This window comes from Triturus cristatus, chromosome 5_2, assembly GCF_964204655.1.
Source record: "Triturus cristatus chromosome 5_2, aTriCri1.1, whole genome shotgun sequence".
NCBI lineage: Eukaryota > Metazoa > Chordata > Amphibia > Caudata > Salamandridae > Triturus > Triturus cristatus.
Genome location: NC_140588.1, coordinates 697,190,208 through 697,212,201, shown reverse-complemented (window position 1 = coordinate 697,212,201; position 21,994 = coordinate 697,190,208). Strand labels below are relative to the sequence as shown.

The 21,994-nt window shown below is 41.1% G+C and overlaps 1 protein-coding gene across 1 annotated transcript in view; it reads right to left on the bottom strand.

Moving 5' to 3' along the window:
* LOC146829140 (xaa-Pro aminopeptidase 2-like) overlaps positions 1–21,994 on the bottom strand; it is a 329,035-nt gene that overhangs the window by 30,933 nt on the left and 276,108 nt on the right. The window contains exons 16-19 of the mRNA XM_085607765.1: positions 18,709–18,769; positions 15,135–15,204; positions 13,350–13,454; positions 699–758 (exon numbers count right to left, since the gene is read on the bottom strand). Of these exons, the coding sequence (XP_085463891.1) occupies positions 699–758; positions 13,350–13,454; positions 15,135–15,204; positions 18,709–18,769 (296 nt within the window). The remainder of the gene's footprint in view (positions 1–698; positions 759–13,349; positions 13,455–15,134; positions 15,205–18,708; positions 18,770–21,994) is intronic.

Here is a 21,994-nt window from a genome sequence, read left to right as displayed (position 1 = left end):
AAATGCTTCAAATGTATTTCAGGGAATGTTATGCTTGCTTCATAATCTTTTTAATTCTTTTTAGGGAGGGATGGGAGATATTGCTGTTCAAATGTATGTATCTTATCCGTTCTTTCTTGCTTTAATGGTTCTTGCTCCTGCGATGTTTGATTTAAGTTTGTATCCGTGGGACTTGAACTATTATTCATTTTTTCTTCTTGATGCTCCTGCGATGTTTGATTTATGTTTGCATCCGTGGGACTTGTACTATTATGTATTTTTCTTGTTGATAGTTCTTCCTTCATGTTTTATCATTTGCAAGTTTCGTTTTCGTTGAAGAAAAAGGGATAATGTTATATCCTACTTAATTGTATAACATTGTAGTCCAGCCCTGCTGCCACTAGCTGCTCAGCCAGAGCGTGAGATGGTCATAGAATGTTGGTGTGCCTGTGATGCATGGAATGCCTGGGTGTCTGAGTGGATGAGTGTTGGCAGTTGAAGATGGGCTGAGCAGCTAGGGAGGCTGCTCCTGGTGGGGCTGGTACCACACTAGGCTGGCTGGAGTAGAGACAGATGTAACCTGAACTGGAGACTGAATAAAGATGGCTTAAGAATACCTCCTGGCTCCAGGTGTCTTTCTACAGAGATCACAACACACTGTTTTCGTTTAATGCAGGAAATTCTGCTTACGGGGCTTTTGCCGTGTTTGGCATACTTACCTATCGAGGTGAACATTCCTTTTGTCAGTGGTATATTGTTGGACTGAAATCCGACCGGCCCTGCAAAGAAAATGAAAATGAAGTTCAGAGACATTAACCGTATTTTGTTGTTAGTCAAGTCCAATCACCGCTACCACCTACATAACATTACCATTGGGCTAACAGGCAAGCAATTCTCCAGCTGGTTAGATTCTTGCAGCATAGGCAATGTTCTATCGTTCTACTATTCAAAACTGCAGCATGCTGCAGAATTGAACAACCCCTTAATAACACCAGGGGCGATATCATGAACAGCTGCGCTGGCTCAGACGGAGTTTAGCGCCTGTTTTTCAGGGACTTGCTGTGAGGAATGAGCATAGATTTAACCCCTAATTACCTGAGCTAGTGCATTAGCTGCCGACAGCACGGTTTGGAAACAGGGAACAGGAAGGGGAGTTCTTCTCTGTTTTCGAGCTGTGCTAATGCACTAGAATGGCTGTGTTAAATGTATGCGTTTTAGACATTCCAATCGCATAATAAAACAGGCTCTCATCTATTCAGCAGCGCACCTGTTCTTGCTATGACCAGTATGTCTTACACATACAAGCACGCAGTAAAAATGGTCCAATCCTCTCGTTTTGCTCCAAGTGCAGCAAGCAATCATGTTGAACAGGGACGAGCTACGTCACAAACAGCAGAGGTGGCCATATCATGAAATGGTGCGGTAACAGTAACACAGAGGACTGCTATGCGCCTATTTTTATGACGTTGCACTGACTGACTCAGGGGCTGAGCTTTAAAGACCTCAGCAAGAAAACAGGGACCAGTGGTTGCCCCTCCTTCATGTACTGCCTACAGCTCATATACCTGCTCCTAGAATACCCGTGTTAAGCGCACGCGTTCATGATAATTGTAAGTCCCCATATGGCAACCTTTTCCAAAAGAGTCTGATCTATGTCGAAGTATAAGTGAACACATTCAAACACAGAGGTATTTCTTACCCATTGCAAAACAGTAACCATTAGTCTTGAAACTTAGCTTTACATAAATTATCATAGTAAATGTTGTGTAAATCAAAACGTTACAAATGTAATTTTGTTCAAAGGAATTTGGAATAGAACATTACAAAGTTAGCTCTGTTTCTATGTTTCTGAAAAGCAAACACTAAAAGAATAGTAATTTTTTTTTGCATCCTGTACTATAATGTGGGTGACACATTCCTTGACTATTGGTTGATCTTTGGAAATGTATAACCTAAATCTTTATAAACGATAAATGTGTAACACCTTTGAAAACTATGTATTCATTTTCTCGGATTTTTGCAATATGTTAAAATATATTCCATTTATCAATACCTGTAAAGACGGAACTTCACAGATGTACCACGCATGTGACCATTCATGACATTTGTCAATTTTTTTTCCATCTTTTGAAGCTTTTCGAAGTCCTTCTAATTGAAGAAACCCCTCACACAACAATTCCAAGGCGCCACAAGAATACGATTGGTGGACTTACTGTTCCATTAGCATCAGGGAGATACAACCATGCTGCTAGGCCTTGGTTAGAGGCAGGTATATATAGCATAGCTGCATTGTAAGGGGGGGGAGACCTACTGTCATTCTGTCGAAAAAAGACCCCCCATATCTGACATCAATGTGTTCTCCTCCAAAGTTACTGCAAACAACAAAATAAATAAGTGCTTGTCGCAGGGAACATAGAGTCTATGTAAGCAATGGTGATGATTGCTCTCGGGAATCCCTTTTTGTTTTACCCATCGATGATAGTGAACCTCGCTTTGTGAGAATGTTAGCCTTATAGTAATGATGTATGTTCAAGAGACAGTGAATATCGCAATTATGTTTCCTCTCTTTCTTGAGGGACAGTTTCAATGAGTACAGAACTTATGGAGTATTATAGTTCTAATATCAATTAGCCATCAAGGTCTGCAACACACTCACTCTACCCACCAACACTCCTTTCACAGGAAAAAATCAGTGAACCAATCCTTAACCGGAGTGGCTGCTTATCTAAACTTCAAAAGGCACTTGAACTCAATGGCAGCATACTGCCAAGGGATGTGGGCATATGCTGGAGCTGTACTTCGTCTTGAACATCATCTTAATCAGTCCTCCGTGGTCCCTTCCGGTGCTTTCCTGGATGTAGGAGTTCTAAGGTTAGGAAAAAAGTTAGTAATAAGCACAGAACCCCGTTAAATTTGGCATCTGATTCTGCTACTGCCTTACTTGTGTGGAAGGACCTAACCAGACCTAGGAGGAAAATAAACTGACCCACAGCCTCTTCTATCAGATATCCTAAATCAAGGGAGTTTGCCTAGGAGTTTACTCGACAAGTGGGGGCGAGTCTCCTCTGGCAGTAACTGTGCCTGGCAAGAACACTCCTCTGAACCAAAATAATTTTGTTCAAACTGTCTTACCTTGCCAATGCCATGTACCCTCAAGTCTCTGCTCTGCATGTTATGAACACAGGTCCATCAAAAGGCTTGTGGAATGAGTGTCAGAAAAAGTGTGCCTGACACATAATGTTGCCAGCTAGACATGCCTAGTTGTGCAGAGACCCAGCACCCATCTAGCCGGAGTACTACTCGACCCGGACCTTAAAGATTGGACATATAAGGCCCTTTGTATGTCTTTCTATCCCCGTCGATAGAGACTAACTTGACCCCCTTCATCTGTAAGATTGCACCGTCCTTGCTTAAAGCCATTGATCCAGTATCACCAGCACTTACTAGAGGTGGTAAATTTAAATGACCCCCTGCAGCCATAATCCTGAACCAGAAGATAACCACCTGGTTCTTGAGCTTGACTGTGAAAAATGTCTCAAGAAATACAGTATATATAATATATGACTACTAAACATGGTGTTCTAGCTTTACCAAGAGACTATTGGAGTTCGAATTTTGTAACCTTCAGCACTAGATCTTGAGATTTAGGTGCCAAAATCTTACATGTACTGGACCACAAGCATCATGAAATTAGCTATAGATGCTTTCGATACGGTTCACTGAAAGTTAGCATCTTCAAAATTTACTGTGTCTATGTTGGGATTTTTTAACACGAATCACCATAGATTGTGCCATTTTTTGGCAGGAGAATGAGCAGTCCATAGTGGTGCACAGTATAATTTTGCGGTTTCTCAGTAGAGTCTCATGTTAAAGTATTTTTTCTATATAACTTTACTGACCTTTTACTTGTAAATCAATAGCATTTACTCTCATATCATCACAAAAGAATCACAGTATCCTAGCATAATAGAGACACAGCAAAACATCAGAAGCTCAAAGAAGGAAAATGAAGAAGTGTTAGAACCTTAAATGAATAAGTAAGTACTGTGCAAGTCAAAAGTGCAATGTATATTTACTACATTTTAATTTAATTTGTGGACTGGTAGGACACGTATGAAGTCCAGAAAAAAAAATCATTGATCAAGCATCTTCAATTCCATAAGGGCGCAAATCATGTATAATAGGAAGACAAGGCAGCCAATTCTTCAGGATAAGCCCTTATTCACTCCCTTTGCCTCAAGAATACGTGCAACTGGACAGCTAGCAATGAGTTTGGGAACAGGGGGGAGTGGGAGGTGCATGGAAACAAAACTCTCCTAAATTCATCAGCCTCAATAATTTTGAAAGCAAACATCCTTCTACCTCAATGCGAGGAACAGCCTGGCGGCAATCATAGGACACGTAATCAGAGAAAGAGGGTCGGTCACCCAGTTCTGGAATAGGGGCCCCAAGCAACAAAACATCAGGCACAAGTACAAGAGACAGAACCATCAGGTCTTTCATTCAACTTGCCACCTCTTCCCAGTACATCTTTGCTAGGGAGTAGGACGACTAAGTTGAGGAAATAGTACCACAGTTGTCAAAGACCTGCCAGCACAGGCTCAAGACTCCAGGATATGCAAGAGTTACTATTTATAGAAAGGTTTGAAGGTGCTGTGTGAGTATTTGGACACTAGTGAGAAATGAGTAATCACGCACAGCATGTTTCCTAGTGTTTGAGGAATTACACTTTTTACATATAGGAGTTACCTAATTTACTTTTGGAAGTTGTTAATTCACAAACCAATTGTAAGAAGAACAGAGGGCCTGATTTAGAATTTGGCGGACGTGTCACTCTGTCATAAACGTGACAGATTTCCCGCCCACATTATTTTTAGTGCATTACATCTTGTGGCACATTTCATAAGGAAGACAGGATAGCTACTATATTTGTGACAGAATAGCCATCTGCCAAACTCTAAATTAGGCCCAGAGTGGTTATTCGTAAAGGAAATAAACTCACACGCTTCAGACATTAATGACACATGGATAAATAAACCTGAAAATAAATTATTTAGTTTAGTAAATGTATAAGATATTACAAACGTAGGCCCAGGTTTACCATCACATAAATGTAGGCAATGAGTTATAAAAGTTATTATTTTGAAAATACCACTGAAAAGTAGTGCGGACCTAAAGATTATTTCTAGAAATCAAATCCCAAGCAACGTTTGATAAAGCAATTAAGCAGGAATTGAGGTTATTAAAAATGCAATGAATCCCCCCCTTGCCTGCTCGTCATCATGTGAACTCAAATTATACACATGGTGAGGTTAAGCAGGGCAAATACCAGATCACTACCCAAACATTGAAAAAGAGTGTGTAGTAAAAAAATAAGAAACACACACCCTTTAGGTGAGATCAGATTACTTTAAACATCTTTAAATATTTCCACAGAATACTATAAATAACTATACACATCTAATTTTTATTTTTGAATTTTTACTAAATTGTTTTCCGGTGTGCCTCATTTTATAAAAGGGTACACTAGATACGACAATCCTAATCCCTCTATTTACCATTAAAGAAATTAAGGTGACTATTAAAACTCTAACAGATGATGGTGTTGCCTCAATTTCTGTACACACTTCAGAACCATCCACACTATATTTCTGAGGCTTGGTTTCAAGAAGTGACATCGCTGCTATGGGCTTTTCTTTGGAAGTGGCATCTCTGGGATTGCCTATACTATATGTCAGAGATCGATCTATGATGGCCAGATTGCCGCTGTAGATTTCCAGCTTTATTACTTGGCGTTTCATCTCCTGGTGGTAAACGATTGGCTGACGGGTGGCAGTAATGACCCCACATATTGCCTGAAACTTGACGGTCTCAGGCTGGAATGAGTGCTTGACCATCTCTGTGGTCTTCCGATACCCGAAGCTCTTCCGCAGGTCACCAGGGTAATCCTCTAATATCTAGGAGGGCCCTCCCCATCACGAGTTGGGGGGACCATCTGATGGGCCAAAACCCTCTCTGGCGGGGTCGACATTGGAGGGCTTTCTTAAATGGGGCCTACTGGGAATCTCAACACTAGCTGACCTATGGCGCGGTTTGACCATATGCTCATTTGTCACCTTACAAGCTCATTTCTCAGTCTATCACATACAATTTCACAAATATCTTCAAGTGCGACATGCCTTGGGTTGCTACTTGTTACGACTCCAGGAGGTGCCAGAGTTTAATCCTCTTGAAGCAAAACTGTTGATGGAGTGGATCAGGTGGGGCATATTCTCCCAACTGTACCGCCCTTTGATTAACAATGGTCCTGAAATGTTAGAACGCCTCTGCCAGACTTGGTTGGGCTGGAATGGGGAACTTGATGAGGCTGACTGACTGGAGACTTGCATGGCCCTGCATGAACTTGTAATATTGGTGCGTCTACGCCTGGTACAGCTATACTATCCCCATCACACATACATGTCCCCTTAGCTCTTCCAGGTGGCTGGTCTCTCCCTAACTCCAATTGTGGGAGGTGCAGGTCCCTCCAAGCTGACTTCTTCCACATGGTATGGCCATGTCCCACTACTCTAGAACCAGATATTGGTCCGCAATTGAACAAACACTTTTGGCTGTTATAAATTCCCCGATGAAGGTGAACTCCAAACTGTCGTTGTTGGGGGTTATGGAGGACATTTTTTGTCTTCGGGGGATAGGAACTTGGTAGGCATTGCAACTCTGGTGCCACAGAGAGACATTGCCCCACGATTGAAAGCCATTGCTACTCACGATCAACTGATATACAGTCATATAAAGGTAATGTCCTTTGCTGTAGAGAGAGATGCCTTAGATAAGCCAAGCAATCCTAGCCAACTTACATTTTTTATTTATTCTCGATTTTCCATCACGGCTTGCCATCTGACTTTCAATCAGCATCCATGAATCTAAACGTAGGCACATTTTAGCCCACTGTTGACTCCCTTGACTATTAGGTTATCTCCCACTTTTCTGACTATCATCTGCTATCCCACCTGGATTGAGCTAGTTCCTTTTCATCACAATTTTGCTAACAGATAGAGGACCACATACCTCTGGATGTTGTAATTGTGTTGTTGCTGTGCATTGTATACTCCATGCACTCTGGGATGGCCATTTACTGTTGAGTAAGTAAGTAAATATATAAACCTTTCATAATTCTCTCTGTGATGCTGATGACAATGGCACAATATATAAACTTAAAAAAGTAATCATTTAAAATTAATTTGATATTTTTACAAAGCCAATTTTCACAGTGAGATCAGTGCAGATATAGGCCTTTTAAATATTCTTGAAATGACCAAGGCAACAAAAAAAAACTCAGAATAGATGCTTATATATCATTGTGAACAATCAGAGATTAAAGAGACATGCTCTTGTTTAGAGAGTGTTCTTTCCGGCATTAGAAGCTATTGTGGAAAAACTAAACAATAATATGCGTTTATGTGATTTGTGAATAGGGGATTACACATCAAAGATTTTCAAAATATGTGGATAATGATCTATTATTACTGTCTATCACATCAGAATCATATGAGACCTTAATAAAGATAAATGACCAATACTACTTATTTAAATAAAACTGAAATTCATCCCTTATCACAACCTAAAAATCTTAAATAAATATTAGTGTGAAAGCAATCATTGAACAGTTAGGAAATCTTTAAAAATATATATTAAAATATTAAAACACATTAGCATGTTTAGCTTTAGTTAGAGAAATGGTGATGACGTAGTTCACGAGGAAGTTTAGGGTTAGGATACAAGTTAACGAAATGGTTGGAATTATGGCTTTGTTATATTTTTTATCAAAATGTGTATTTTATTCTTAAATCAAATCCAGAAAGGCTTGTCCATAGGATTTGCCCAGCTAAAGACCTTGAGAAATATTAATCCCTTTGTCCCCTTGTTGAGGCTTGAGAGGTGGTAGGGCCTTGCATTGTATCCCTTTTAGATTATGCCCTCTGTCTGGGCCTCTGGGAGCAGTCCATCTCAGAGTTGTAACAGCTTTAGACCATGGCCATGTAACTAGTTCAAGGTTTCAAGAATTCCGACCCTGCATCTCAGGCAAAAGAAAAATCTCAGCTACCTACCATAACAAGCATTTGCAATGCAATAGGTCTCGCATTTGCGAGAGTTTATGCTATTGGCATTGTAAATGACAATGCCTTTTATTTATTTGTTTAAAAAAACAACACATTAATAAAAGGCATTGTAATCTACAAAGCCAATAGCTCAAACTCGTGTAAATGCGAGACCTATTGCATTGCAAATGCTTGTTTGTCTATGACAGGGGTGATAAAACCTCAGAGGACGCGGATACTGTGAGGATGACAAACCGAATCTCCCACCCCTCTGCTCCCCAACTGAAATATACTTTTAACTCAGTGTAGTTTTTATTGATTTTTACGTTTTTTTTTCAATGGGGTCATGCAATCAAAATAAACATCACAGGGGTGAACAGAAGACAACCAAGGGACGAAAATCACCATAATGGGTAAAAACAACTCTCGCCAGCCACGTAATACAGTCGTTTCTTAGTGGACTCGCAGTTAAGGTCCTCAATGCTCAGATCAAGTCACGGGTCCTGCCCGTGACAGGCCTCTGCGAAGGAGGCAAAGCACAGAACGCTGCCAAGAATAGTGCCACACGGAACCCTAAGACAAGGCTACTCGAGGCCGGGGATGCTGTGGACACATTAGGCCCCGCGCCGGTGGACCTACCCTGAAGGTCCCGGCGTTCGCTCTGCTTGGCCTGGTGCTCCTTCAGGAGGCGAGAGAGCATGGCTGGCTGTGCCGGAGCCGGCTGGGGAACCTACTGTTCCGGAGGCCGCTGTCTGCCGCAGAGACGCCGAAGGATACGGGAAGAGAGGCCGGCCTCTGCAAGAAGAGGGCTGGGCCAAAAACCTTTCAGCACGAAATACGAACAGTCACCGTTTGCAGAGAGAAAACTAGGTTTCGTTGATATTGCATTTATGTATTAGGCGTTTACATTTAGTAGTTAAGCCGAACGAGGCGAATGGTTAGCTGCGTGATTTAACACTGCTTAATGTTTTAATGGGCTAAATATTTACAACTAAAGTTAGTTTTGGATATTTTCACAAAATAGCCTGGGGTATGTCCAAACCGACCCCGGAAAGGCGCAGCTTGGGGATGGGGGGGGGGGACATCACGCGTTGCCAGGACTTACAAAGCGAACGAGCTAGAAATAATTTTCATGATTCCGGAGGTGGTGCCTAGCCACAGTACACTGTGACGTTGTTTGGAAACGTTTTAGTAATTTGATGCTCTTTGCTGCTGATGTCTCTGGCAGTGCTTTACATGGAAAACAAGGAGTAAATGTGTCTTTTTCACCACTTTTTCACATGATCCTATGTGGCTTTACAGTAGAATATTAAATGCTTAAGGTAGCTAATTCAGCCTGCATGACCGATGTGTTATCGTGAATCACTTTCTTTGGATTTAGACGTCAACGGTAATTGTGTTGGGAGAGTTTAGTCAGACGTAACTGCTGAGGAGATTCCAATTGAACTTTTTTTTTTTTTTTTTTTATTTCAAAAAGCTTTATTGAACTTTAACAATTGGTGCACCTGGTGACCCAAAGGTCCTGGCGCTACCATTTTTGTCATCTGTTGATTATTTTGTTTTGTTTTTTGAGGGGAGAGAATACTTCGGACATTTGGAGAACTAAAACGTCAATATAACCGAAAGTTTGCCAATTAGGGCAATCAATTCTGCATCCTCGTCCGTAGTACAAGCCTTTTCCGGAAGGCAGATGTGGTGTTCCCCGTGTTCCGTCATCGACACCGGTCTGCTTCTTGTTAGCTACCAGCAGCCAGGCCTGCGCGGCTACCGTAGCACCGAGGGCCCCTCGAGAAATTAGGCACACGTGTACACTCCAGGCCTGAAGCTCTTGTCAGACAGAAACAATCACGCTTTCCACGTCACTAGCGGCGCTCCCTCCTCGAGAGACCCATTCACCAAGCGGGAGAGGTGCTGTGTGTTCTGTGATGCTTAAGGACTGGAAGAACAGATGTTTACGGTTAGGTTTTCTACACACAAATGTACATTTTAACAACCACCGTCTGCACTGTGTCTAAGGCGCCAAAAATCTTGCACACGCACCGCTGTTAGCTTCTGTGTTGCAGCCGGAGTTCCAAACTGACTTTTAGTAGTTTGGTATGGTAACGTGAAAAATGAATCAGAGATACCAGTTTATAGTCAGTCAGGCCATGCTGGGAGAGTTTGCATATTTGCCAAATTAAAAACTCTCAGAGTGAAGCATACCCACCAGCTTCCAAACCGCGGTGTTCTGGTTAATGCGCCATCTCTCAAGCACACAGCAAACACGCGCCGACACCCCCACTGATATGTCTGAGCGGTTCTGATGATGTCTTAGGTAAGATTGTATTTAGCGGTAAACTTCAAGGGCTCCTTCGCAGGTCTTGTCTTCGTTTGAAACAACAGCGCGCATCCTGCGTCAGCTAATGACTGTGTTATTCACCTGGTGCGACCTGAGGGAGCAGAACATCAGCACGCAGTGCCTGGGGAGGGATTTATACACTCGGAGGGGAGAGGGGGCTGTTGAGAATGCAAAGACGCATCCTTAACAAGCCCGGCGGAGCGTGGCGCGCGCGCGCTTGGGGGCGGGGGAGCGGACCCTCTGAAGTGCTCCCAAAAGGCGGATTGCATGGCGGCACGATGCGCGTGATTGTGCGCGTGCTATCAAGGCAATCCGCTTTTTGGGAGCACTTTTCAAACCCGCTCTCTATAGTCTCGCCTTGCGATCGCTTACGCGATAGCTTACGCGATAGCAAGGCGAGACCTAAAAAGGATATATTTCCATGCACTTTGCTTGTCCCATAAAGCCTTCCACAAGATGGCCATTTATTTCTATCTTGCCTAATGTCCCCTTAGCCTGCTCAGTGACAAATGTTTAAGTGCTGAGTCCCTTGTGCACATCGTCTGAATTAAGCCGACTTACTCGGGTGTCATTGCTTAATCTAGACTGGGTGCAAGGTTTGCACTGATCTCCTCTAAGTTCTGTGTCCTATGTCCAGCTTCCAAGTCTTCAACATGTTCTAATAAACCTATCTATTTTCACAGTTTTAGCTGTCATCTGATGTTTGCCTGGCTTGGTCTCTTGCCTTATTTCTTCCCCATCTCTTGGCTATTGTCCTTCGTCTATCTGTTTGTCTTTTTTATTCATTTTATTCTGGTTCCTAGCACTAAAATTCCTCAGTGCATTAAGGCTTAACAAATAGTAACAATAATGATAATAATGATTTGGATAGCGCTAACCACTATTGTTAGACATTAAAGCGCATTCTATATAAGGGCAAACTTTTGTGTGAAGGTCATAAATCGCACAGAAGAAACAATCGTTTGGTAGTGGCAGTTATTTTGATGGATATAGTGCGAAGTAAATAGAGAGTTTGTTCAGTCTTAAGTTTCTATTAGTGGTTGTAAAAGTAAAATGTGTTTACTCTATCAAGAATTTTGTGGTGTTTTATGAGTAGGGCAATTTTGCTGGACAACATTTCAGTTGTTCTCACAATTGGAGGTTGATTGTTCATCGATCCACTTCAGTATAGTGTATCTATATATGTATCAGAATTCAAGTTGGTGTTTCATGATGTGATGCTGTGCACATAAGAGTATGGAGTTGATTCTTGGTTTATCTACATTTTTATCTGCTGTTTGGTTTTGTGGTGTGTAAGTGACAACAGTAAGACTGACTTGTCAGTACCTAAATATATGGGTTTTAATCCATGTTGTGCTCATTATGTTGACACCATTTTGTCTTGCATGCAATGCATTACTATAACCATTTTTAGGGGAGATTGGAATGATAGTGTGGAGAGCAGTGTTGGATGTCGGGTGACTGCTCAAGTATTGGATATTGGAGGTGGGTGGGTTGAATGTTTGTAGTAAGGACTAACTTTGATGTAGGGATCGGGGAAATGTGTGGAGAATACGGGTTTTGGTTGGAATGTGCATCCCCAAAATAGGTGTTCTGTAGGTGAAATCTAATGTATATGTGTGAGTCGTCAGTCCTGTACAAGGGAGACATGCGAGCATGGCCAGAGAATAGAATGTAACATTGAAGATTTTGAATCACTACCAACACCAATTGATATAAACCAAGCTCACAGATGGCATTACATTGTATAATGAGTAATATTGGTGAAAAGTGTATGCTCTTTGTATTAAAGTCCACTGCGAGCTGATCCCATCTTGTAGGAGAATCAACAAGCAGAAGCAATGAAAGGGTATCACTAAATGGAAACTATATCACAAATGATTTTCCTCTATCCATCCTGTGTACATTACCCCTGCCAGAGGAGGGCTACCGGTCACCCTGGTGTGGAAGTTCCGATCATACCCGATCTTGTCGCCAGCCCCATCTTGTGCCCGATCACTTTGATTTCTTTTAATATCCATATTGAAAAAGCTAAGGCCCACCATCAGTAAACAGCCTTAACCCTTCCAGACAAGGAGGGGGCACAAGTACTGTGCACACAAAAACATTGATTGCACAAGACCTCCAACAGCCCCACCACCCTCTGACCTAAAGGGTGGGGTAAAGGTAAGAGAATGGGTTATGGTTAAAGTTAAGAGAATGGGTTAAGGGTAAGGGTCACTGTTTGGAATCAGATTATTGTTAGATTTACCATAAGGGTTTGCATTAGTTCTCGGATTCGAGATAGGATGAGGAATCGGTTTTGTGTATGGATTAGGTAAAGGCATGGGGTAAGGTATTGGATCAGCAGTAATGTGCTTCAGATACTTCACACCATGAGGAAAGTGATGAAATAATGCTAGTATTAGGCATGGGGACTAGGCAACTTTACATCATGAGTGATTTTCTTTATTAATAAAGTTAATTCTTTGAATGAGGGAAATAGTTTCCAACCTTTTGTGCGCACTGTGACTAGCCTCATGACTGGGTCATGACTAATGGATGACTGCCTCAACAGCTGCAGGAGTAAACACCTTATCTCTGCGAATATATAAATCTATTTTTAAGTAAAACATGGGAATGGAGGTGATAGGCCTGGACTATAATGTTGAAGTGTGAAGACAAAAGTAGTGGAATGATATATTTTGTTTCTCCAAAGAAGATAACATCATTGCATCATTTCACTTCGATTTCCTTCGGATTTCATTGAATGTACAAGGCAAAGTGTAGACAAATGCTCTTTGATCATGTGATCATATCGTTTTTTAAGCAAAATTTAGAAAGCAACAGGTTTCATTTTATATATTCGGTATTTCAACTGCTCCAAATACTTCCCTGTCGGTGAGCTGCATAAACATATTGGGTCAGTTTACTTCCTCATTAAATTAACATACACTCATGGACTGACAGGAAATTCCCAATTCCATGGCCGGTTCCATGCCCGTAGTCTAGTCCAGCACTCCACAAAGGTCTTCGGGCAAAGGCCTCCAGGCTTCTTCCTGTAACCAGAAACAAAATGGAAAATTAGTGCAATGACTATTATCTAATATGCAATGGTAACAATTGTTTTCACATTATAAAAGTAAAAATAACGTTATATTTAGTTAATTAAAGAAACTGATTTCTCATCAGATTAATCAGATGTGGATTCTATCTATGGTGTGAAACATTACATATCTGCAATGTAGGCTCAGGAGCAATGCCACATCTATATCAAATAACCATTAAACATTGTTATGATTACATGATGTAACTATTTATTGTGAAATCTCTTACAAATATGTATTAAGTGAAAGTAGTTGATTTCCTTAGTAGGTAAACTGAAAAACCATAGCTAATTTAGAGAGGTGTGCTTTGGATGTGGCGTGCCTAGGCCATTTAAATTAAAATGGCATTGCATCACTAATAACTAATTTCCCTGTCTCTTTTTTATATTTTGACAATTCCCATCCTCTTCTTTAAAAGATGCTATGAGCCCTCCTCCTCCTGCCTGATTCATATAAAATGCGTAAACTTTGAAAGTTTGGGAAGAAACCGCAGAGACGTGGTGGCAGTCTAGCAGGACTCTTATGAGGAAAACTCGGGCTCAGAATAACACTGAAGATGATCAATAATGTAGTCCATTTATTACAACATCATCTATTTTGCACATCACAGTCTTTACACTTTGAGGGTGTACAAAGCCAGTCTGTGAATTGGGGACAGCTTCTGACTTTCTCTTCACAAATTTCTAATATCAGTGGATGGGCCTGTCCTCTGCATGCATCTGGTTGCCAAATTGGTTGATGTCTAGAAATAGCAAAGAGGGGCCTTGTATTTGATGTCACCTCCTTGAGACACCCTGCATTTGAAGAAGACAAGAATGACAGTAAAAAGCTGAGCTTTTCCATTGTGGGTGCGGAAATTAGGAATATTTTGAGGCAACATAGGTCAACTCCCACGATTCACAGTAAATCATGGAAATGATGGATCGGTATGTACTGGCACACAGTGCTGAATGCCACAGTCAGGTAGAACCAGAAACTAGGTGTGCTCTGGTGTTTGTGTGGGAGCAGCACTTCTCAGATGCTCATAATGGTAGGATCAGTGCTATATTGCCAAAGAAGGGAACCCAAAAGTAAGTTTATAGATCCATGACCAAAGTCATGGCCTATCATATTTATCTTGGCTGCCTAATCAGTCATTATTTTTATATTGGATTCTGTTATGTGCTAAAACATGATTAACAAAAAATAATTGATCTATGAATCTAGCAATGAGAGCGGAGTGTGTCCTAATGGATTCAATCTCTTCCAGTTCATTTCGGTTGATCCACGAATCCTGTGACCCATGAATTGCCTTCAAGGAATGCCCCGGCATGGGGACCAGAACATGGCTCTAAAATGTAAGATCATATCAACTCTATGCTGTAATATGCTCTTGTTTCAGAAAACGTGTACATTTTCAAAAAAGATTTTCCATAAAAAGAATTGTAGTAAACTCCACTAAGTTATCATTACTAAAGAGACATTTTGTTAAATGTAAATGTATAAAATAAAAAAATATATTGTTTCGCTAACACTTTCTACATTCCTTATCCAGATGTTAACATTGCAATGAAGCATTACTGTAGAATTAGTGAACAAATTAAGGATTTATTGTTCCTGTATGAAGTGTATGAAGTAAAGATTCAGACTCACCTGAGTATTCTGCAGGGAAAACAAGCGTCGTCAGGTCAATGTTCCCCATCAACACTCTAGTATAGGCTTCCTGAAGGGGAGGCAATGTCAGAGTTGAATAAAGCTGGCTGCACACATGACGCCCAAATAGATACAATCTTTTAAAATATACATAACAATGTCATAACCATGATCTGGTATGTGGTTTTTATTAAAAAGCAATATCTACCCCCACTAATAAATATATTTGATCTTCCTTACGATGCATGTTGTTGGATATGAAAGAGTAAAGTCACTTGAATATGTATTCTTTTTATTCATTTCGTTGTGAGTTAATGCCTAAGGTCTATGTGCGTAGCCCAAGCCTTTCTATAGCTTTCCTTCTCATTTTTATGTCCATGTTTCTTGTTGTAACCTATGTATTCGTAACTTTAATATAAATCCCGCTATGGCTTTCTCATTTAATTTTGTTTGCATTTGACATGGAACGTCCTAGTTATATGAAAAGAAGTTTAGTCATAAAGTTCACATCCTTGGTTCTGTTTTGGGGTGCGTGTAAGCAGGAGCGGCTCGTCCGTAATGGCATAGGAGCACCACCCCCTGCTAAAAGAAGAAAAATAAAATGATAATAAAAGCATTTTATTATAATTTTATTCTTGCCTAACTGCTGATGACCGAGTCTTCAGTGGGGCGGGGAAAGGCAATCCTGTTGGAGAGGCATGGCAGGGGGAGGAATGGTGAGCACTTTTTAAGTGGGCATGTGTGTTTGGCCAGCCGTCCTACACACACGCACACTTAAGTTGTTCCAACTTCGCTCTGTTGCACAGCCAGGTTGGAAAAACACCCCAGGCTCCAATGCACCGTCTGAGCGGCAAACAAAGCTGCTCAGACCAATGCCAGCACTTTTCTCGTGCAGCATGAGAGAAGCGCTGGCATTTTGCATCTAGGAGCCTGAGCAGTTGGAGTCCAGGATCGGAGGAGGGAAGAAAGGCGGCAGCCGTTGGAGCGGCAGGTAAGTGGGATTTTAATTATTTTTTTGTTGTGCTTTTTGTTGTAATGTATTCCACCCCCGCCCCACCACTAAGCAATAAGAGTGCCCACCACTGCGTGCAAGTTCACTGTGGGCTCACTGATTGCATGAGTTTTTGTACCAAATGCCACAATCCCACCCGAAACAGAAAACGTGTGGCTTTCTTTGAGTGACTGACCATATTTATTTTCCATAGCCATTCAATGTGCAGGGAAATTGATAACCACTATTCATTTTGTAAAATCCTATAAAAGGTTTCTACTGTTTGTTGTCTATGATTTAGAAGATGTTGATTCCAAAACTTTGTGTGACAAGTGTGTAAGATTGAATTTTGTAATAAGGGAACCCTTAACTAAAGCGTACATTTCTCATCTATTAGTTACACTTCCATTTATTTTTCACTTCGGTGTGCCTGTTTCATATGCACTGAAGGATGAAAAGACCAAAATGCAGAATTGTTATTTTTAAGTTATTTCTTTGATCCTGTCTCCACACTCACTGACCCACGACACTTAAGTATTAGAGTGCCCACACTTTTACACTTCAACTGTGGAATGTAAATGAAGACAGCCTGTAAACTCGTCAATGGCACTTCTAGGCTACCTTCGTTTACAAGTAAATGAGGTATTTGGCCCCCCATGGAATACAGCCACTAGTTGCAAGCATGCTGGGCGTCCTGAGCCAGGTGATCTTTATGTGTGGCATTGACTGTTCTGCGTGGTTCCATGTCAGTCATTTATGCCCACTTGTCGCATCCGAATGAGCTATAAATCCAAGTCTTGTTCTTTTCGTTCTTGCGACCTGTCAAGGGTACACCACTGTTAGTCATTTGTCTGGGTTCTCTGTCTTTCCTTATAAAGCTCATGTATGCTTTGGTCCTATCGGGCACCTTCCGATTTGATACATTTCATGGTTAACTGCAGCAGTTGCTGCCACTATTCTGAATGAGTTAATTGCAGTGTGGAGAGACATGCCTGATTGAGCGGGGGGCTTCCACCACTAAATCACTTTTCAGCAAGCACACTGTTCATTTCTCCAGTGACTGTATTGTAGGAGGACCATCTACCTTTTATAATGATAAATGTCATGAAGATTTCCCCGATTTGCACATCTTCTGCAATAAGTAGCCATACGCTATTCTTGACTCTGGCCTGAGGAAAGGCAACAAGAAGGCATTTTTATGGATTGTCTCTGCAAGTAGCGGAAGGTGGACTCCTTATGTATTGTATTAAGCCTCCTTCATACTTGTGTTTACACTGAGACCATCAAGGACTTCATATCTGTCTGCTGGCAGCCAAGGGACAGAAAGCAGATAAGTCTCCTTCAGTCATTTTGCGTAGTAGGTGCACAGTTTTCACATCCAATAGCGAGCTACTCGCAGAAAAGTGCTTCAACACCTCATCAGGGGTGGCAAGCGCTATATAAATGCAAACCCTTCCCTCTTCCATCCCTTCACTATCCTTTTCAATCCAAATAAAAGACTAGAATGTCCACCGTTCAAATTACTTTCATATTTCCCTAGACCAATTCACCACCGATCCTTTTTTGGTTCCGGAGTCGTGTGCTCCTCGTCAAAAAGCGCTTCAACGCCTCATCAGGGGTAGCAAGCGCCATATAAATGCAAACCTTTCCCTCTTCTATTCCTCCACTATCATTCTCATTCCAAATAACAGACTAACATATCCACCACAAATTAATTTCATATTTCACTATACTAATTTACCATCAACCATTTTGGGTTCTGGAGTGGCGTGCTACTTTCCGAAAAAGCTCTTCGACTCCTTGTCAGGGGTAGCAAGCGCTATATAAATGCAATTACAAAACAGTACAATACAATATTCAAGTATAAAATGAAAGCAGCCAGCAACCTTGGTCAAAACTTGTTAAAATAGAAAGACAATTATACAGGAGATTAGAAGTACCGTCCATTATTTTCTTCAGCATTCCTGCACAATGGTGGATCTTAAACTATGCGAGGTCTTTAACAAATATTAATAATGGATATGCATCAAAGGCCTTCTTAAAAGTGAGTTGAGGGATGACCTAGATTCTCCCCAAAAGCACTTTTGAGCAGGTACCTTATGAAGGGAGGCAGCCAAAGTCCTCTCACTCATAGAATAGCATCATTACATGCCACACACATGTGCACACACACACACATGTAAAACATTTACAGTACCAACTCTAGCTATAAAACTGCTATTAGAACTTGTGCCCCAGGGGGTAAGTAAAGATCATTATGACAAACGCTGAACCCCCTCAGCGATCATATTTGGATCATGTAATCAACATGTGAGAAAATGTCAATAGAAATAACATGAACTCAGCTCACTGAACTATTGAGAACTGATCGAACAATGCACAATAACCTCAGTCACTTGATAGGTTTAAAGCGCCTTTGGGAAAACAAACCCCAGTGAAAAAAATGCTTGTATTATAAAGGAGACCACATTATTACTGCAAGTTTTTTAGCAACCCCATGCATTTCCAGAAACATCTCTGCAGCAATGGCATTAGCTCGTCGAGCTGTTCTCCTGAGAATGGGTAGAAGAGATATCTATTTACCTTCTCAAACGCTGTGGGAGTTCCCCAGTGCAGAGTCCTGGTGATGTCTGTTGTTCCATCCCTGCATCAAAAGTATGGCAAGCAAATTCTAAATAAAAACCATCTCCTTTTTGTAAAATGCAACATCAGATCAGTCAGGCCTGTATATACTTCACAGCTAAAATAGTTGATTTACTGGTCAGGTAATGGAGTGCAATGATACAATAGGGATGCTATTTTACCATATGCGATAAAACATTGCAAATATTAAGTATATTTATTTCATTCCAAACAGATGTAGTTTGTAAATATTAACACATGCCACTCTAAAACGTTTTAGTTACCGAGCAAAATGGTTTAGGGCCTTATTTAGATGTGTCAGACGGGCTACCCGTCACAGCCTGGTGGACATCCTGTCCTCCTTATCACAAGGATATAATGAACTTGTAATAAAGCGGCCGGATATCCGTCCGCCAGGCTCTAAATCAAGCCCTAAATGTCTTTGTTCTCTGTAGATTCAGGACTAGCCTACAACAACATATTCATGGAGGCCACCAGCCTAAATTAAGCATCAGGTTCATCTGTGAGATGCTGCTGTCATAAATGTAAATTAATTTATTATGCATGTTATTTGCACAAACTCAACATAGGCAATGGCGTGTCTGGTCCTTTCGCAGCATGCCAGTTTCAGAATAGGCTATTGACTGCACATACACAAGCAATAACAGCAGATATGTTGGCAGATCCTAAATAGATGAAATTCCACGGGAAGTTTCAAGGGTTGTACTGCAGGGTCTCTGAGACTTTAAATGCATCTTACTCGTAAATATCAACAACACAATTTTAACTTAAACCGATATTTTTCTCAAGGAAAATACCAACCCCTGAGTGTGTCACAGCGATGCTGTTCATAACAAAGGCAGAGACTATGATCCACACACTAGTGCACTAGGTCTGTGATGGAAGATGAATGCAGACAATGTGGGGCACAGCCAGGCACTCTAGCTGCTCTGAGTCTCATGTATTCAGGGCAAATTTGAAAATTACTGTTTTCACTGATACTGTACAACTTCTACAACTTTGACTCTGAAAATATTGCTAATTAGCACGTATTTCAAGATGTCTTCAAAGACATGCAAGGCATTTATCATGCCCAGGGCATCAGCAGTGGCTAGGAAAAATACAAGCAGCTTCTGTGGGAGAGGGAGTCTTTGTAGCACATCAACAGTCATCAGCATCAGCACCATTCCTAAATCTGACTGGGAGCAGGGCCATTGGCTTAACCCAGATCAAAGTCTGTGAAAGAAAATGGGGTGGTGAGGCTGGTGGGAAATGAGGGGCATAGACAAATCTCACAGCATTAGGATCACTAGGATAAGGCGCACACTATAGTTGGCAATAGAGATTAGGCAGAAATCCATAATAAGCAGCCAGATATTTGTAGCATGAATCATGTGGCCTAAGTTCAACCAAAAAGCTATGGTAGAATTGTTGTGGCAGGGTGGGGCTAGATAGGGGAAAAGAGCACTCATAAGTACGAGTAATTTGCCTGGTTCATAGAATACCCCATCCACTCAGTGCTCCACAGATCCTCCATAAGGCGAAAAGGCTTTTGTTTTAGGAATGGCCTTTTCATTTCAGTAGGCTGAGTGCGGGAAGAGTGGATGGCGATATTTGGTAAGGGCCCTCTTATCTGCTTACATTCGCTTTCCAATACTTGTCCTGTACCAACAATTGCTCTTCTCTTCTACACCATGCATCTCAAATCGAAAACATCATCTCAAAAGTTCCATGTCTGGTTCTAGTGACAACAGAGCTCAAGATGGTTCCCTGTCAGTTGTCCCCTAGTAGACTCCACTTGCTGGCCGTCACTACTGGAGTGTCCCAGGGCTCCCAGCCACCTAAACCCTTACTCACCACAACAACTTCCATCACCCACTATATGACTTAAATTAGGCACACTGCAGTTGTTTACCAAGGATGAGGTGGTAGTTTAAACTATGGCTCTTAATTCAGGCACCTCCACACAGCCCCTCCCCTTCACTGAGCCACTTAAGTGTCATTACAATGAGCCATCTCTAATTCGATATTCATTTTTTTTTTTTTTTTAAATATTTTTTATTTTCTCCCAAAAACAAAGAAAAATAACAACAAATATAAGCACAGTTTTAACTTACGTTGAATACCCATTAACAGTTACAATACTTTCAATAATTTCTATTATTTAAATTCCAGCAATTCCACCAAGTTATTTCAATACTTTGTTTAAGCAGTGCGGGACTTTTGTCTCTCCTTCCATTTACTTAATGTCTCCCAAATCCTTCTCCCCAAACATCTTCCTCTCCTTCCTTTCCGAGCAGAAATATTTTCCTCCATATTATGTACATACAACGTATTTGACAACCAAGTTTGAAATTCTGGGGGATTTTTATCCAACCAAGCCCTAGCTATTGTCAATCTGTAAACGGCCATTATAGCAAACAGGACTTCTGCGTGCTCCTGCTCTCCTTCTGCCACTCCTAACATAATCCAAGATGGTGAAAGAGAGATCCCTATACACAAGGACCTTGCAAGGAACCCCTCTATCTCTTTAATCAAAAATTGAAGTTGGGGACATGTTGCAAAGATATGTATGCTATCTGCCTCTAACGCATCACATCGAGGGCAGTTAATTCCTACAGTCCCACCCCATCTTGCTATCCTTGCTGGCGTAAAATAGAAAAAATATAATGTTTTATAGTGCTGAGACTGCAAAGGGTCTGAACTTAATATTGTGCGTCCATAATTCAGAGATTCCAAAAACAAATTACTTTTAACTCCTATTTTATCTGCCCATTTTGTACTAAATTTCTCTAAATCATCCTGATTTTCTTTCAACAATATTGCATAAAACGATCTTATCGTACAGTCCCCCATCAGCTTGATTTTCTCCATTATTTCTATCTTGGTAAAGCCTGCAGGACCTCCCACTTTGTTTCTGAAGAAACTTCTAATCTGTAAATACTTGAAAAAACCCCTATTATCTAAGTTATATAAAGCTCGCAGATCTGAGAATTGCATAAAACCATCCTGAGAGATCAAGTCTCCTATTTGCGTAATCCCCCTTGTTGCCCACTCCGCCATTGTCTGATCAGCAAATATTTCCGCTGGGAGTGATCTATTATTGCATATGGACACATATCTGTTATACCTCCCCATCTTGACTTTTTTTAAGAAAGCATTCCATACCACAACAGCCGCCTTAACAGTTTTAAACCTGGTTCTCTTAAAATAGCTAGAATCTATACATTTTAAAAAACAGTTATAG